This window comes from Rhea pennata, chromosome 6 (genome assembly GCF_028389875.1).
Source record: "Rhea pennata isolate bPtePen1 chromosome 6, bPtePen1.pri, whole genome shotgun sequence".
Lineage (NCBI taxonomy): Eukaryota > Metazoa > Chordata > Aves > Rheiformes > Rheidae > Rhea > Rhea pennata.
Window position 1 is genome coordinate 19,457,107 of NC_084668.1, and position 19,319 is coordinate 19,476,425.

General features: G+C 35.3%; 1 protein-coding gene across 1 annotated transcript in view; it reads right to left on the bottom strand.

Annotated features, from left to right (window-relative positions):
* The window catches only part of KCNH7 (potassium voltage-gated channel subfamily H member 7), a 229,548-nt gene that overhangs the window by 83,390 nt on the left and 126,839 nt on the right, over positions 1 to 19,319 (bottom strand). The window contains exon 3 of the mRNA XM_062578534.1: positions 11,253 to 11,408. Coding sequence (XP_062434518.1) covers positions 11,253 to 11,408 — 156 coding nt within the window. The remainder of the gene's footprint in view (positions 1 to 11,252; positions 11,409 to 19,319) is intronic.

A 19,319-nucleotide genomic window follows, 5' to 3' on the forward strand; every position in this document is an offset into this window, starting at 1 on the left:
AACGCCATTCATAAGCTTTTCTGGCATTAGATACTATTAAAGGCTTTTTGCTAGCACTCTATTTTAGTCCTATTCATCGTAGTGCAGATGGTCTTTTCTGCTTCACTAAGTTAATATGACCATGTTATACTGCATTACTGATTTAGCTGTCTAACTGCAGTTCAGCTGGAAAGAATACACAGTGAGAATTTTGCTTCTTGCTAGGAATTTCAGGCATGAAATAGAAAACTTAGATTTATCTTTTTACTTTTTGAAAGAAATGCTCTCAAAGTTAGAATTCTTATTTCCTGCTTTTTAACTTGAATAGTCTTTAAAGGGGAGTACTGTGATTCTTCTTCACTGTATAAATAATGAGCCGTATGATGTGTTGGACATTCAACACTGTTCTGGCAGTATTGCAGGTAAAGTTCTTGGGAGACCCATTCAGAACTTATCTAATTTACATTACACTTTCTTGCTTGGCTCAGTAATACAATTTGGTGTGAAGTAAAATTCATGGCCCCAGGCCAAATGTCCTAATATAGACTAGAAGGGTCAGGGGAAACTTTCCTGGGGTAAAATATATTTGAAAGTGGACAGCCCTTACTTTATGTAGGTATGATATCAGAACAGGTTTATCTTAGTTTATAATACTAAAAGTTTTTTGAGATGTAACTATTATTTAATTTTATATGCATGCATAGATGATATTACATTTAAATTCCTGTATTTTTTTGAACATAAAGACTAGATTGCTAGGTTCGTCTTAATGCTGAATCAGGGATGTGTGTAATTGTGGCATGCAAAGAGCAATTCAGGGAAGCACTTGAATTTCTGAGTTGCAATTGCAGGCTTACGTTCTACCTTCTTTCAAATCTTGCTTCACTGAATAACTAATTTGCAAATGACTTAATCTGCTGGTTGTTGTATTTATTCTCTGTGCTGTCTCAGCTAACCTTTAGAGTTTCTAAATTGTAGAACTCAACCCAAAAATATTTACACTGCAGTGTAAGTATTTTTGTTTATTTATTTATTTATTTTGCCAGGAAGCTGAAGTCCTTAGAGAGATAGAGATCTCCATGACCCATAGATAGAAAATGTAAAATATCTCAGGCCTCAGGCCTTAAGAATGGCACTGAATACAAATAAAAAAAAAAAAAAAAAAAAAGTCTAGAAAACATCTGTTTTCATGTTGCTAAAGAGATGAGATAAGCCTGGTATATTCAACCATAATGTTTGTATATTCTTTTATGCCTAGGGTGAGCTGGAATATCGACTTTCTGCCAAAAGATTTTTTTTGAGTGTTGGTTTTTTTATTGTTCTCAATATTAGGGCAAAAGCAACTCTTCCAAATTGCTTTGTTTTAAAAATTTTCATTAATTTACATTAAAGAATTAGAAGTAAAATAAAGATTTTAATTTGATAAAAACAAAATATTTTTTGTTAATTTTACTATAATATAATATATAATATAATAATACTTCATTAACAACAGTATCTTGATCTGAAAAAACTAATAACCTTACTTTTTCCATGAAAGTGCCAAAATTGGAAACATTAACAGTAACAGAAAAGTTCAAATTTTAAAAGCCAAGCACCATCATATAGAATGTTGTCAAAACCAAAAACCAAAATTGGTTCCAAAAAGACTTTATTACTAGTTTTAAGTATGATTGAAAATTCACTGCCCTATAAATAACAAATTTCATTTTGAAAAAGGGGTTTTCCAGCAAAAACGTATCTGAACAAGAACTTCCTTAGTAACCTAATTTGCTTGAGAGGCAAGTAATTCCCAGTCTGCTCAAAGGAAGCCTTCTGTAACAATAAAGAGAAATGGTATTTGGTGTGATCATTGCCTTGTCAGAGTGAAGTTACTCCTCAGACTTCTAGTGGTGAAATGGTTACTTACTTACCAGACACGGTAGCAATGTCAGAAAAATGCTTAGGACTGAAAGATCTTTACTTTCACTCTGATGTCTGAAGGCACTAGGGTGAATGCTGTGCATTATCCTACAGTCTGTTTAATTCCTGTTGATACACATGGGAGTCCTAGTTTCAGTTCTCATTTCTCTGAGCATTGCAGAAGAGCAGCCCTAAGATACCAGCTGGGAAGTTGTGATGGCTCCTAAAAAGAGGTGTTTGGCTAGTTTTTGTGGTACCTCTAGTAGCACTGTTACTTTCATGGTGTTGCAGACAAATAGAAAAGTGGATTTCAAATAATTCCAAGGGAAAAAAAGTGGTAGCTGGTCTCAGGCTCCTTAGATTTGTTAGATTGAGTCTATTAGACTCTCTTCTACATTTAGAAAACAAATCAAAGGAACTCAACTACACTAAAAGTTTGCACAAGATAAATTAAGTGAGATACAGGAACTGTCCAAACTTGTTCCTGGAATGATGCATAACTTGTCTGAGTCTGAAGAGTTAAACCAAAACTCTTCGATGCCCATGTCCAGGCACAAAGCCTAGTAACTGTGGTACAGTGTTGAAGTGGTGAGATCTTTCACCACCTTGGTTGCCAGTCTTTATGGAATAGATAATACTTTTTTGTCTGAGATGGGAAAATTGAAGTTCTCTTTGTTTCAACAGCTAATTGATATATCAGTACCAAATTCCACAATGTGTTTTGTCTGATATATTGATAGAGATTTCATATGCTCTGTGTACAAGAACTTTTAGCAATAATAAGCTGAAAAGTATCATTACATTTGAATTTTGTATCTTGTATAATTATATTAAATTTAATAGTTTAGCTGTTATATCTATAGTTTTGTAAAAATGAGTGTTCAGAGAATGAGAGAAAGAGCCATATTTTTACTTGCACTCTTATAGAATTATATAAAATGTAATGAGAGCTTGAAATAATAGAAACAGATGAAAGCAATAGAAGAACTTTAGTAAATAGAATTTTAGAAGATAGATTTACCTGAAGAAGAGCCACTCGAAAGGTTGTTACCATCTGAAATACAATTAAACTAGATTTACAAAAAGCTTTGGCTTAAAAAGAAACAGATTCAGAAAAGAAACAGAGACTGTTAAAAAAAGAAAAAAAAAAGAGAAGGAAGGATATCAAATCTCAACACATTTTAAAAGCAAATTCCAGTAGTTTTGATTCACATTCAGTTTGTGACTTGCAGTAGAATTATTAGTATGTTGCCTTCTTGTTTGGAAAAAAATAATTATTCCACTAAGAAGGGCTTTGATAATTACTCAATTTGTTGCATTGATCAAGATATATTTCCAGTTACCAAGATCCCAAGTTGGCTAATATTTCAGACAGAAAACTGAAGTAGATGTAATCAGACTAATGTGTTATTTCTCAAGAAATAGAAGTTCTTCTAATGTCTTAGCATTTTTTGGTAGGAAATGTAGATTTTGTTTGGAAGAAATTTTTGATATTGAAATATGTAATAATTCATTATCTCCTTGAGGAGACTAGACTTTGTCCCTGACATTTGTTTACAGTATGTCCTCAGAGAAGTACCATACCGCTGTTATGGCTTGCTCACTTCATTTGGTCCTGGGAAGAACTCCTTGGACAACATGTATGTGCTAAATGCTTTCAGGTCTATTAAATACCCAACTTGCCTGCTTAGTAAACTCCTTAGCATGGATAATAATCATAGGATTTCACACCTGAGGAAGAAAAAGCCTTTATCTTATCAATAGATTTATTTTTGTTTGCTTATCATAAAACGATCTCTTCCATGCTGAATCATATAAATAATAAAACATATTCCTTATGAGATGCCCATTTGACAGCTTCTAAAACGCATTTGAATAAGACAGAGAAACGTATTTCTCTGCTCTCTGGTAGAGTCCTCTTAGTCTAAGCTTGAGATACCCTGATAGTTTTAAATTGGAATAGAGGTTTTAATCTTAAAAAAGGAGGAAGAAATTAACAGATGTGTTAAGTTCTCTGCACGATTCTTATTCTGAGTAATAGAGACATATCTTAACTGAGGTGTTCATCAGAGTGTGATGCAAAACTGAGAGCCTTTGCACTTTTCTGAGGATGTATGTTAAAGTTCGGGATGACTTCGCAAAAATCACTATCCTGGCCTTCAAATTACCTCACAGAACCCACCTATTTTAAAATAATAAATAAATAGGAGACATGTTAAAAAGGAATAAAAAATGTAGGACTAGAAGAGACTTCCTGGATGTGGCTCAGTCCAGAAGTTCTTTTCATGCTCACTTACTGTTTATTTAAATAACAAAAGGAAAATTTGCAGGATCTCTGCGTAGCCATTGTACTGTCAAGTTGTATTCCTTTTCCTGTCATCCAGGCTGCAAGTGTCCCCCCCACTGAAAGGTACATCTACCTGTGTCATTGTCTCTGTTTGGCTTGTAATCTCTTTAAGCAGAGGTTTCCTTTTTTATTAATTGAATGTTTGTACAAGATACAGCACAATAGGGCTCTGCTCCTAGCTGGGGAGAGGCTGTAATGCAAACAGCTAATTACAGTGGCTCCTGTCCAGCAAGGCTTCTACCCTATCTGAGCCCCACCAATAACCATCTTGAGAGAAAAGTAATTTACCCACACTGCTTGTATTCCTCCATCAATAAAAGAATAGAACTTATTTATCTTAACTGCCTAATTAATAGAACCTTCATTAAGTATTTGGAAGCACACTGAAGGTGAAAGCACCAAGGATCCTTTTCTTTTGTTGACTGCTGTTTGACTATGCTCCTTTGCTAAGAGTTGGGCACTGTCTCACTGTCTCTGTTCACCTAACGTTCACTCTAATTTACTTTGGAGACAAATACACATATTGACACTGGCGTTGTCGTAACTATGCTGCTCCTTGGCTAGATAGAAACCTTGTCCTCCCGGACACAATTTTTCTTGACTAGCCCTCATGTATGATGAATTTGCTCCCAGTGGTGAAGCTAAAAATAAGACCCTGGACAAATTTCTCATTACATTTTGGGCAAAGTCAGAAGGTTACTATTGCTTATATGTGCCATGTTCTATGTGGGAGGCTTATATTGTGGGCTTCAGGACAATTTTTTTTGTCCAGCTACTTTAAAAAAATACATGTAGTTAATGCTTACCTATCACTAAAATGCTATGCTTGCTTATAGAGCGAAGTACTCTGCACAGAGGAAAACAAATAGTCATTGAGTTAATTCTTAGACTTAAACAAAAGGCCTGATTTGAACTTCTGTTGCTTGTTTTACTTGCCGTAACTCTGTGGAATTCAGTGAGTTTTACTCTTGAGTTATAACTCCATTGCTAGGACCAGAACTGAGCAAAACTTTGTGAAGCGTAAGCTACTTTAAGGATACCCCTGACAGAAAGCTATAACTGATTATGATTGTAACTATTTTTAGAATATTATAAGCCTTTTCTGTTTGCTTGAACATTATCTAAGAAATAAGCATTTATAGGATGTGTAACGAATTCTCTCATTTTTAGTTGAAATGATATTTTAAATTATAAGTTTCCACATGGGAGAATGGAGAGAAATATTTTTATACTCATGAATTAAAGAAAAATGTACAGTTTAAAAAAGTGTATGAAATGATACCGCTGGAAGCAAATAATTTTACATTAACATCTACAAAAATAATATATTTACTTTAGAGGATGAAAACCAAGAAATTATTCCAGCATATTTTTAATATGTTTATAAAATGATAAAGCAATCCCTAAATATCCCTCTATGGCAGAGTGCAATTATGTGCTTAATCAAACAACCTTCTGGACTTTTTCCTATGAGCGAATTAACACTGTGTGGAACCAGTATTAGCTTACAGGCTAGTACTTGTAGCTGGTCAAATTGTTTTGAAGTTACGTGAATAAAACTTGTGACCCCATCTGACTTTCTATTAATATGTAGGAGTATTAATATGGAGTTTTGTTGTAGAAGGCTCTAGATTATGTCAGAAAAATGTTAGGAAAAAAGCAATTATAGCGCACTGTAACTTCTTTTGTCTTTAAATTGTGACTCAGTAGCTTTAAAAAAGAAGTATGCTCTAGGTGGGGCAGGAAATGAAGACAACTCAGAATTAAAGTTCAAGAGGGGTTTTGATCATCTTGTGCATGTATGTAAATTATAATCCCACAACTGCTCTATTTCACGTAGAAGAACTATAGTTCTATTTTTCATATTGGAGTCAGTATCCTCAGATCTATGATTTTCTGTCAGTGCGAAATGGCTGCAGATTTTCTCTATGCCCATTCCTTGTCATGATTCATTTTGATCTTTTGCAGTTACTAGACTGATTTTAAGGACACAAAATGAAGAACAGAATCAGACACCAGGAACAGATTTTTAATTCATGTCACTGGCACCTTTAATTTCTGTAGAAATTCCCAATCAACTTGGTAGAGTGGATGAATATGCTGGATTGGGATGTTTGACAGATTTGGGAATAAAGTTAGACATTTATAATTGCTTTCTTCTATAGATGACTTAAAAGCCATATTTATATACAGAAGTTATTCTAGCATAAGACTTCACTGTAAAAGAGGTTAGTGAAGTCTGTACAGCACACTCTGTACAGGCATTCTTACTCATTTTAGGAGTATCTTATTTTGGTTAACAACTGTCACTGGTAGACTTAAATGATAATGTAAAAACATTCACACAGTCTTTTTGCTAAACATTCAGGTAGATGTTCTAAAGAAAGCTCCTTTTTTTTTTTCTTTTAAATAATGAATCTAAGATGAGAGAGTTCTCTTTCTCTATAAGGAAGTGCCTCACTAAATATCCTACTGCATTATTTCAGTTGGAGTTGAAAAGTTTACATAACTTTGCCAAATGGCAAATTCTTTGCCAATGGCAAAATCTAAATTCATGGAAATTTGTGAACACATCTGGGAATCATTTTCATCATCCTAGTGACAATTAAGCAAATATGTTGACTTCTTATTTGATGTGGTGAAGAACAGCCCTTGAGAACTGTTACAGTATTAATAACAATTCTTAGGGCTTATGTAGATCAAAAGTTTTAAGTTTAATATGCTAAACAAATATCCCAGCACTTTACAAGAAGGTATTTATATCTTTAAGCATTTCACAGACAGAAGAGGTAAGGCAGAGTAAGGTTATTAAGAGTTTTTCTCTTTAGATACAGAAGTAATTTTCTGGAATTGTATCTTTAAATGATTGAAGGAGAAGCAATATGAAGGGCAAACAGGCTTTCTAAAAACAGACTTGAAGTAAGAAAGAATGTAATGTGTTTATATATTGAAATGAGGCAAAATTTAGGAAAAAGTGATTGAATAATGAATTGAAAAAACAGAATTGTGGCAAAATACAAAAGTAATGGAAGAGCAAACATTGAAAAATCAGTTGGCTGTGATTTAGTAGTTCTTTACTGATTTGGTGCATACTAGGTTTTTCCAAAATTTAACTATTTCATTATACAAACACTGGTCAGATGACCATAGAGAACTGATGATACAAGGAAGGATCTTGCAATGAAGAATAAGGAGAACAAAAGGATCAGCTGAAAGGCTTTTTCTCACTGCTATTGTATAGCTGGTATCTCCACTTTTCACATTTATGCCTATTCAACCTTTTGCTGCATATAAAATAGGATCTCTTGAACACCAGGCTAGAAAGAATTCTATTTATATTTAGATGTGGTCATCAAACTCCTGGCAATATATCATTTTTTTTTTCTGTAACGTATTATTGTTGCAATATGCCAGACCCAATGGTGATTCAGAGCCTACCTGTGTTAGGCAGCATAATAGCACATAACAAAATACAGGATCCCTGTCCCAAAGGGCTTGCAAATGTGATTTAAAGTATCTGACAGTACTCATTTGGTAATTTTTTAATTTTCTGTCTATTCAGTATTAAATGCAGTCTCTGAACTCAGTCACTTGCCTTCCATAGATTTTCAGTTTATTTAGAGGACCTGCAGCCCCTTAAAAGATTGGAATTACTTTTCTTGTGTGTGTTAGAGCCTTTGAAAGCAGAATGCACTGTGTGTAAAGTAAGAAACGTGCATTTTTCTTGCAGTGTGTTGGGTTTCAGTCATGAGCAGCACTGTGGTAAGCTGTCTAAAAGTGTTTAAAACTGTTGGCTGCAGCTAGCAAGATAGATGCTTTCAGGAAAGGAAAGAATTTTCAAAATTATATTTAATAAATTTGACTCAACAGAGGAAGAATGATAGTATAGGAGAGTTCTTATTTTCTGGGATCAGGAAAATAACTGATGCTTTTGTTTCCCATTCACTTCTTAGCTCATTTTTCCTGTAACCTTACTCAGTCATTTTTGTTTACTTTCATGTTGAAAAGACATTCTAACATGAGAAAACTCAATCTAAGGAACTCTGAAAAGAAACCTCTCATGATGTGTGTACTTCTGGGTAGTAGATGTTAATGCAATCTGAAATCTTCTGTCTTTTTTCATTAGCTGGTCCTTACTTGGTTGCTTGTCAGAGATGTATTGCACTTGTTACAGGGCTGGTTCCCTCTCTATTTTTATTCTCTAGATTGGTTGCTAGATTTGAAGAGATTGTGTTTTGTTGCCTTTTTTTTTTTTTTTTTTTCCTCTGAACCAGTGCCCATTACTGTCCATTTCTTGTGTAATCCACTGAAAACTGATCACCTATTTTACTGGATGTCATATGTTCCAAATAGAGAAAGATGGTTAAAAGTTAACCTTTTCCAGGACAATCTGCTGTTTGCATTTCTTACAGTAGGAACATGGCTGGATTTTAAAATAGATATTTTTGTTGGGAAAGGATCCATCACTTTTTCATGACTTCTTTGATTGCCTTGTTGATCACTGTCTTGTTTGTTTGTTTGTTTTAATTCAAATCCACTACTGGCCTGTACACTGGCCTGTTGGAAGTTATTTCTGGATACTTTGCACAGGTTGGCCTCTATCTTGAGAATTCTCTCTGCCAAGAGGATTTTTTGGCTATGTAGCATATCTTATATCACCATCCTCCCAATCCTCCCCACGTAACAGTCTGCTCAGAGACCGTGAGCATCTAGGTAGAAGTCAGAGCAGCCATGTGTCTGCTCTAAGTTATACCAGTTTCTGGTACCTGGCTGAGCCCACTATCAGGAAAATGATTTGTCACTTCTCTTGCCTTCCTTAGGTCTTTCCCTTGACCTTTCTCAATTATGTACTGAGATTGGAGCACCATCTATGGGGCTGATCTGTTCAAGAGCTCTTAGCAGGGAAATTCCCCGTGCATGTTAGGCATAACTACTGTAAAAGAAGAGAAGGCTATTTTGACTTAGTGCTTTTTTTGTGGATGTCCTGTTTAGCAGCTTTTCAGTTATGGCAAGCTATTCCCAATATGGCAAGTGACAATATTTGCAAGTGTATGCTGATGTAGCAGATAGCAGAACAAAAAGCTCTTTTCAGGACATGAAGCTTTTTGGAGGAGGGAATTTAATTTTATTTTGTCAATAGAACTATATTAAGCCTAGACCAGCTGAACAATTTTGCTTCCCAGATCTAAATACAACTTTATAACATAAAGTGTTCAAAACACGGACAATTTTATCTTCCTGAAATAGAAACAGATATGAGTGGGGTTCACCTGATGTTGGTTTTGTCTTTTTTTTTTTTAATGCAATTTTATCTTTTTTTTTCTGATACTCCTTAGCTGGATTCTAACCATAACATTACCAGAAAAAGAAAAGTGTTTTCTTGAGGTATGAAGAAAAATGGAAAAATAGTGCTGCCTTGGTGATTTAAAAAATAGAATTAGGAAAGGAGGTATAAAAGAAAAAGATTTTAAGTATGTATTGTAAAGAATATGTACAAAGACTCTAAAAGCCTGTGGTATTTGGTGAAAAATAATTGTTGACAGTCTGCTAATTTCCAGTAATGAGGTGTACTCTTTTTACAGTTTTTGCATCTATTGCCATCATATAGAGTGCTTCACTCAGAAGTCTTTCTCTATGGTCAATGAAAATATGTTTTTTAGGCTATCTCTATTAGTTACAGAAGCAAACTGCGGTCTTTTAAAAATGTGAATGATATGGTAATATTATGAGGGGGATGTTTCATTTACGTATTTTTTCAGTTACAGAGCTTTGAGTGAGATCCTGTGTTCTTTGTCCAGAAGGTACAGTGTAGAAAGTCTAGATTATTAAGAATGGCAGAGACCGCTTTAATCAGAAGGAACCTGGTAACGTTGTTACGCAGTGCTGCAGGCCTGCTCCTTACAGTCTTCTCAATGCATGTAGCAGAAAAAATAATGCAGGATGTCATTGCTTATGGTAACATTCAGTGTTTACATTGGGAAAGTTCTCCCCTAGCTTCTTGCAGTGAAGATCTTTTTCTCCTCTTTAGAGAAAGTTGAGGTGATGATTTGACAATCAGAAAACTTAGGTTCCAGGTCCCTTTATCATACTAACATTAAAGATCATTGTAGTGCTAAAAGGCATTTTCTAACTGTTACTGAGCCAACCAGGCCCTTGGGAGAATGCTAACATTCACTGTTAGAGCATGCTGTGCTTTACTAAGTCTGTACAAATGGGGAAGTGTTCTGGGAAATCTTAAATTAAGAGCAGATAATGTGAGTGGAAATGCAAAGCAGAAGGATCATGTGCAGTGACTGCACAGAGTGAAGGTCAGCAAAGGAGCATATTTTCTGCAGATAGTGGAATAGCAAAGCTACACAGCCTAGCTGTATAAGAAGTGGAGTTTTTGCTTTGTCGAGTGTTCTGATTTTGAAAGTTCTCATGTTCCAAAGTAGAATGAAAAAAAAACCCAGCATTTTTGCATTAACCCCCCCAAATCTTTCTATTCAATCCAAATACTTCAACTGATTAAAATCAAGATGTTTAATACTAATTTAATTTTTTTATTTTTTTTTATATTTTCTAACATAAATTAATCAAATCCTCCACCCTGTATGTTTTATTTGGGAAAAGAAAATAGAAAGATTCAATTTTGAGTAGGTTAAGATGTACTATTTTGGCTATACCAAAATGCTTTCTTGCAGTTTTCAGCTGGTAATTAATTTTTGTCAACAGCAATGCACTTCAATGAAATGTTCCTCCTATGCACTTCAATGAAATGTTCCTCCTTCAGTGAATTTGTATTTTCTAGTTGGAAGGTAGTACTCAAAAATCAATGGTGTTAGTACTACCAAAGACCTGATAGATTATCTTGCATGTCTTTATAGCAAGATTGCTACGTTTCGCTTCCTGTTGTTTTGAATTCTACCTTAAATGAGGCAGGCAATTTGAAAACTGTCATTACTTTAGTATTGCTGTTGCATAGGTTAATTGTGCTCTCAGCTAGGAGTAGAGGTAAACAGAGAATTTTCAATGAGTAACTTACGATTTACAAGTTTGGATGGCAGTATTGGGTTGCACTTCTCAGGAGATGCAGTATTCTCTTCATCTGTTACATACTCAAAGTTAATAATAAACATCATTGCTACTCCCTCTTGATTTTTCACTGGGATTACGTGGGTGTTGCAAATGAAGGTAGATCCTGCAAAGGGTGGAAAAAAAGAAAGAAAAACACATAAATGAGGGAAGACTTCCCTATTTTTTTATTCTAGTAATTCTAGTTAGACCAAGAGATCTTACAGAATATTTCTTTTGATTTATTGAATATTGAACTCACAATATTCTTTCATTTGAACAGGAAAATTTTCATAGAGAGAAACGCATCTTTCAATAACTTTAGATTATTACCTCTTCCAAAACATCTCTCCTTTAAAATGCCAGTTTTGCTTCTTGGTTTTTATTTAATGGAAGTACCTATATAGACAGACTCACAGTACAGAGACATTTAGCACCAAATGTAGCAATGCAAAAAACTGTTCCAACTGCAATGCTAGTGAAGACAGCAGAACACTATTCTTCTAAATGTCAAACATTCTTCAAGCTTTTGGTGCTATTGCAACAAGATGAATCATTCATTAAATATTTATGGGTGTAAATATATCACTATTCTTATTTTAGCTCTCGTTCTTTTGGGGGCTGTAAAATGTTCTGGTTTGTGTTAAAATTATATTTACTATTAATCTGATCATACAGGGTTTTATATACTACCACAAAATCTCTACATTGATGTAATAATTTTCAATAACTTTCAAGAATATTTGACTTGTGCTATATACAAGTTGTAGCATGAAGTTAAAAGCAGCCTAGTTTTCAGGCACGTGGAGCATATCCAGTTTAGAGTGAAATGAACAGAAGGTGTAATTTTTCAACACCTCTGATGCTCAGGGTGTTCTTGTTCAAATATCTAATTAGAGATTTAAAGAATGTGTTTTATGTTAATTCTTCCAAAGTAACTCTCTTTCAAAGAAATTTCATTTGACACTGTCATTAGTTTTGATCTAAATTCCTCTTTTAAACCAGCAGAATATGGTGATTCCAAAAATAATGTGATTGCTGTAAGCAGTAAGATAATAATGTGCTAAAAGCTTCATGCAAACACAACTCTGAGAGGATGTCTTTCCGTGATAACTGGGGACTGATTCAATGTACATCATCTGCAATTTATTCATTCAAATGCAGTAATCCCTGAAATCTGACAGGCAGCACAATTTGACAAAAACAGATCCTGATCTGGGTTACACAAGAATAAATTGTTATTTGCCATTGAGGAGAGAGATGGTAGGGATTTATATCATTATATCCAAGATCAGGTTCTGTCTCCTAATATTTAATGTAGTACTTGCTGTAATGTGATATATATGGCAGTCTGAGCTATGTATAAAGTTGACATGCTGGCCTTTCAGGTTTTGCAGCTGTACCTTCAATCCATTTAATAAAACTGTGGCACTTGCCACAGTTTCCATGGTAACTAGCTCAATGACTTTAGTAAACAGAAAATAAGCAATTTAAGACTGTTCCATTAGAGCTAAAAATAGAAGTGCTGCAGGCCAAGCATTGCGACATAGGCTGGTTAAACAGAGGGTCTGAAGAAAATCTGGAAATAATCTTTGTGTTTTCATCTGATTTAATCAGATACCTATTGACTTTAAACACTTAAAATGATATTTATTGATTCATTTGGTAAGAAAAATTGTGTTCCTTTATACCTACTACAGTTTAAAAAAATTTTCATTATACAGACTATGTTTTGACATGCAGATTTATAGTTTAAGCAGAAATCCCCCAACCTGACACCTCTAACAGAAGTGAAGGGCTGGAGATGGGCCTAGGCCGATGTGTGCATGGATCTGAGGAACTCTGAACTCCAATGGATCGAATGTGTATTAGTTTTTCACAAACATGGATGACAATGAGCCATAGATTTTTTAAAATTTTTTTTACATGCTTGCCTGCATTTCGCGGGCAAGACTGTTTCAGCTTTTGACAGGCTTCCCACAGTGCTAAGTAGTGACAGTATCTCCCATTTATGTAGAACACTCCGCCATCAAGCATTTACAAACTTAATTTACACTAGAGCTAGGGATTCAAGGAATGTGGAAGAAAGTGCATCAAGTTCAAAACGAAGCTCTGTGTAGAAACATTTCAGGAATAAAGAATGAGAAAGATCCATATCAGGTATAGATACCTGTCTCTATTGGAATAGCAATAAGGACAAAATAAAGAAAACCTTAGTGTGATTGAAAAATAAGTCTTGTATAAAGAAGGACGACTAGCAAATCAAAAGCTAAGCTTTGAGTAATTACAGTTGATGGTAATGAAGGAAATATTAAGTAATAGCTTGTTTATAAACAATCTTGTTCAGTATTTGCACCCTGTTCAATTACTCTTCATTGCACTCAGTGTGTTTTCCCTGTTTTGTGTCTACCCTCAAATATGCTAAGAGTAAGAAATGCTTCTGATGAGCAATAGCAATTTTAATGAAGTTTCTGAAATTTGCATTTCTCATCTAAAGGCACTGAGTAAGGAGATGATAGAATAATTATGAAAATTATACCTTTATAATTAATAGATTCAATCTCCAGCAATATTTCTTGGTTTTATGAAGACTAATATTGATGTGTAATCATGAAATATACCTGTTGCTTTCTCTTTTTAGCATCACAATGAGGTGTAAGTGGAAAAGCTGGATATTTTTGTGTCAGCTTGAATTCCACAGTTATAAAGTCTTGTTTTCTTTTTTCTATGGCATATTAAAGCCCCCTCTTTCATCTACTTAAACAGTGGCAAATACGTTCATGTGAGGAAAAGACTCTGTTCCTCCATGTGCTGGGTGGACATGAATCTGAAGTTATGGATTCAACAATATGATTTCACAAGACCAGATGGGCTGGTATGAAGCGAATAACTCCAAAAATGTACACATCAGTGAGAAAAAGCATAATAAGGAAATAAGAAAGTTAATAAGAAAATAAGGAAGATGAATATAGTGGTATATTTTTGTTGTGTTTAAGCAACTCTGGTGAAGCAAAGCCTATTTAAAAAAAATTTTTGCTGCATAGTATTTAAAGTTGACTTGCTTCTCCAAAGCAGACATATCAAACCAATTAATCTGTTTTGTAAAATCTGTTTTACCTTTCTAGTAACTTTCCATAAAAGATTTTGGGGACAAATTTTTATCAGGACACATCTTCTAGATACAGCCTCAATCATTTATTGAGTTATAGTGGCTTCTTTTATGAGAGCAATACAGCACTGAAGACCTTCCAAATTACAAGGGACTCTATTCTCACGTGAAAAACTGTGACAAGTGCACACTGAAAAATGACCCATCCCAAACGGATATTTTGATTCCACCTTCCTGGGAACAATGTTTTCACACGCCATTACGTATGCCGTGCTCAAAGGATCTCTGAAAAATGAGACACTGTCATTTAGGAAACTTTCCTAATTCTGCAGAACCCCCATATTTCATGCAGCTGGCACCCTTGAGAAATCCATCACGGTTATGCAAGATGGCTTTGCAAACCTGTTGCACTGAGTGTGTCTGACAATTGTTAGCTGCATTTCACTGTAAAAAATGTGGAAACCTTCCTCACAGTACAGGATGAATTTGAATAGTGCCTTCACTGGGGCCGGAATGGTTCCAGCATCTTTTGGAACCAGTCATGGCATCCTGTGCCAAAGGCATTTATGACTCCTCAGATATATTTTTATTATTGGAGTTGCTGAGGGCAAATGACTGAGGCTATGAAAAGAAAGAATCTGAGTATATGCTCTGTGTGCATGCCCACCCACCTATATATATAGGTATAGACCCATTTACATAGGAATACATCACCACATAGGTATACTACACACACACATACACACGCATTAACCTTATACTAAAGTTTGTTAGGATTATGACATTTCACTGCTGCAACCCACAACAAGTCTATGGTAGGTATTGGTACAATCCATAGTGCATTTAGAAGTGAAGATGAGAAACAATAATCTGAAACAAGAGCAAAGGGATGGGAGAGCCCACAACAGTTTTCTTACTAGAGCAGGATCAAAGGCAGTTGAAAATTAGAGGTGATGATGCTGTACATGTTTCCAGAACTAGGCAGTATTGTTCTCTGGAGACAGATCTGAATGAAACACATGAGTGAATGCAGGGAATTCTCATAAAAATTCTGTAATGTCACTATTTTATGCTAGTTAGTGACAAGAGATGGAAGCTGGTATTTCTAGCGTTTTTATTAAATGATTAGCGTGTTTGTTTTAGAAATAACTCTTCCCTAATATAATCTCACATTTTGTTATCAAAATAAATGCTCAAAATGCCTTCTTTCAAAAAGCCTGAAACTTAGAACATATCAGTTAAACTAAAATGTAAGATATAGACTATTTTTAAGATCTTAAACTATCAATTATAGTAGGTATGCAACTGAACATATTTCATATTTAAATAATGTGCTAATTTTAGTCTTATCAGTCCTTTACTGAAGAAGAGCACAGGAAAGTCTGTATAGTCTTCATTCAGTTTCTTGTAATTAGATGTTCTTAGCAAGTGTGATTTATTGTTTTGATAGGTTTGATAGGTTCATTTTTGACTAATCACTCTGAAATTGTTATAGTATAACTCATATACTAAATGCCAACTCAATATTCCTTTGATAATAAAAACAAAGAACTGTGATAAAACAAAATCACTGCCTTTCTGTTATCCTGTGTACATATTTACAACCTGATGTGTACATATTTACAGCTTTATTTGTCCTTTTATTGAGGTATGGCTGATGGGGATTGCCCAAGGTTAATAAACACTTCTTTGGGGAAAGTTTCAAACAGTTACTCTTCTAACATACTTTTTGTAGTTTTTATTATATACTTTGCATCTTCATTTTTCTAAAAAATTTTAAAACTTCTATTGGTTATAACGATAACTAATTCTTATAGGCTAAACAGATTATTTATCTACTCATACCAAACCTACTTCAGTACTTACTATTTTTTAACCATGTGTATATTACAGCTGTTATTGGGTACTAACTAGTTAACTAAAAAATTCTGTTGGAGAGCCTAAATCAAAATTCAAACGAAAAATACTGAAGCGAAAGTCAAGAAAATTTTTTTAAATTTTGTTCTTTAGCGATATTACTACAATTATTTCAGTAATGGGCTGAGCACACTGGGAAAATATGTAACATGATAACAGTAATTTGTACGTTTACGTCAGTCACTTTAAATTATTCATAATCTATATCTGTACTGTCTGTTATGAGTAGCACCCAAAGATGCCTGAAGGTCAAGTGCTTCAGTCCTTGTAGTTGCCCGTTGCAGTGCTCCTTGGGCAGAGGAAGTCCCACTGAGGGGCACTGGGGAAACCGCTGGAGTTCGGGCCTCAGTTTGCTCCAGCATACACTCCCAGAGTGCAGGCTGAAGCGAGACAACCCCTGTATGAAGCAGTGCGGCAGAAATGGCACAGTTATGCCCTCAGACCCTATGCCCGCCAGTAGTGCTGTCGTCTCATGCCTAGCGTGCATCCCCAGAGACCAGACAGGGTACTGCAATCTATCCTTAGTCGGCAGGGTATGAGCCGGGAGCATCGCACTTTCATCCTAGACTCTCGCTATGGAAGGACAGCACAGCACGCAGGCACACGTGGAGGCAGAGCACATCTTATTCCACAGCTGTGCATAGAAAGCTTTCCAGCTACTATGCATCTCATGGCTACAACTCCTATACCTATGCCCACATCTCTGGATTGTAGATTTTAGATACAGAGTTCCTTCTCCATAGGTCCCCAGTCTGACACAGCCAGCTGTGTGCTAAGCTAGGTGACACAGTCATGGGTGTTAACCAGCAGCACCAAAGCCCAGAGAGATTTTGGCTGTTCATACAGTCTACGATTTCAGCAAGTTTTCAGTTTGAATTGGGTGGAGGCAGGTACTAGAAGGTGGGAGGGGGGATACAAAATACTGTGAAATAAGACTGTTTCTCGCACACTGCTGGTATGACTTTCACGTTCTTGCAATGCTCTAAGGGCCTGCAGAGCACCTCCATTTGGACCAGCTTCAGAGGTGATCCTCTAGAGTTGTGACCTTGCTCCCTTGTGTTCCATTTTTACTTTTCAGCCAAATGTTAAAAAATGGAAACAAGTGACACTTTTTATTACATATATTTTTATCAAGATTCTGGTAAGAAACAGGTTAAAACTCTTTTTTTAGCAGGTGGATGCTCTTATTGAACCACAAATGCTGCAGAAGTATGAGGCACCTGAAAATGGTTATAATTTTCTAATGACACTAGTGAAGCAGAGAGCCTTGTACCTGTGTAGAGATGTATACAAAGAAAAGGAGACTGAAAGAAATGCAGCACTCAGTGTTTGCTCTGGCTTGTATGATTTCTGCTACTTAGCGCTGGAGAAAGTCCTCTTCTTTTATGCTTCTAATTCAGAAGCCTTGTAGAGTCTTTTTGTTTTGATTTAGTATAAGCTGGTCCAGGAACATTTTGTAAATAAAATGTATTTAACCTTAGGCTTGAGATCTGCTCTAAGCAAACAGAGTACTTGCATGGACATTTAAGGCCACACGGCATCAGGGTTGTATCTTGAATATTTAGGTGAATTTGTTCAATTTGTTAAATATTGAGGGATGATTTATATTGATATTTGTGGACTCACTATGACCAGTCAAGGACTGAAAATCTGTTTCCCTGTGTTTCTATTCAAGCACAAGCCAGAAAAAAGTGTGATGTGTCACAGGCAATCTTATTTTCAGTTGATCTGCTGGGAAGGTTTGCTTCCTTTCTGAAACAATACTAAGTACATATTCTTGCATCATTGTATTAAATCCTAGACTTGATGTTATGTTAAAGGGCTCCAAACACATTTTCAAGCCCATTTCTGTATCAATTATAATTAACTTGCTAACAGACCTTCACAACTTAGTCTGCCTGTTTGCATTTAAAAAAAGGGGAGTGAAATAATGACTGATTCGGCCCTGAGAAAATTGCCCAGCTGTGAATGAAGCAGGATCAGATCACTGGAGATACCACATAACTATTTGCTCAATTCAGAAACACCTTGATGAAAGAAATATCAAACAAATATTTGTGTCAGTTTTCATGTTTATCTCTTTGTGCTTGATGTTATTTATTCTGATCTTTGGAGACATCCAAATTCAAAACATTCTATTTAAATTATGAAAAAACCTTGGCTCTCAGAAAAAGGATCACCACCCAGATGTCCCCCACCTTCCAGTTGTTATGCAGCTGCACACCCTTGGAGGAGGAGGAGGAGGAATCTGATTAATAATTATAATTTCTTGCACTCACATAAAGTACCTCTTCTAGGAATCCCAGACTGCATTGCAAACGTTGCTTAAAGCCAGTTGCTGTCTTCAAAGTACGCAAGTATTAATTTCCTTTTTTCTTAAGGTGGTAGAGCTCAGACATTAATACAAAAGTGTCTTATCCAAAGCTGCATCAGAAATGAATGAAAAAAACTAAGGGTAACATACATCAACCCTTGAACTCATTTATGCAACTGAATGAGTAGATAACTGCCCCATTCTATTAAAATGTGTCCAGTACAGACACCTAGAACTTTGGGGAATAGGTCGTGCATTTCTCTTTATCTTTTAGCTACATCTTTTGAGCTATGTCTTTACGTCATCATTTTCCAGCTAACTGAAAATGAGCTACCTTGTGTGGCAAGAATGGGGAATTCAAGAGTTTCCGATTAAACATACTGCAGATGTATCTGTATGACTATCTCTTTTAAAAGATTCATTGCAAAGGAACAACTAAAAATAGATGGCAGGTTGAAACGTATTAGGTTCATTCTCAGTTGAACAGCTACTTTTAAGGGGGATGGGTAGAGACAAGAGCTTGCAGTGATTAAATGGACCAGTTCCCTTTGATATTTCACTCCACTGTCCATATCGCATAGATATTGATTCTGTCACTGAGTGGCTGCTGATAGTAAAACTTGATTTATAGGACTGCTGTAGATTTTGTAAGGTATTAACTTACAGTGTTTAGAGGAGAGGGAATGACTTTTGAACTA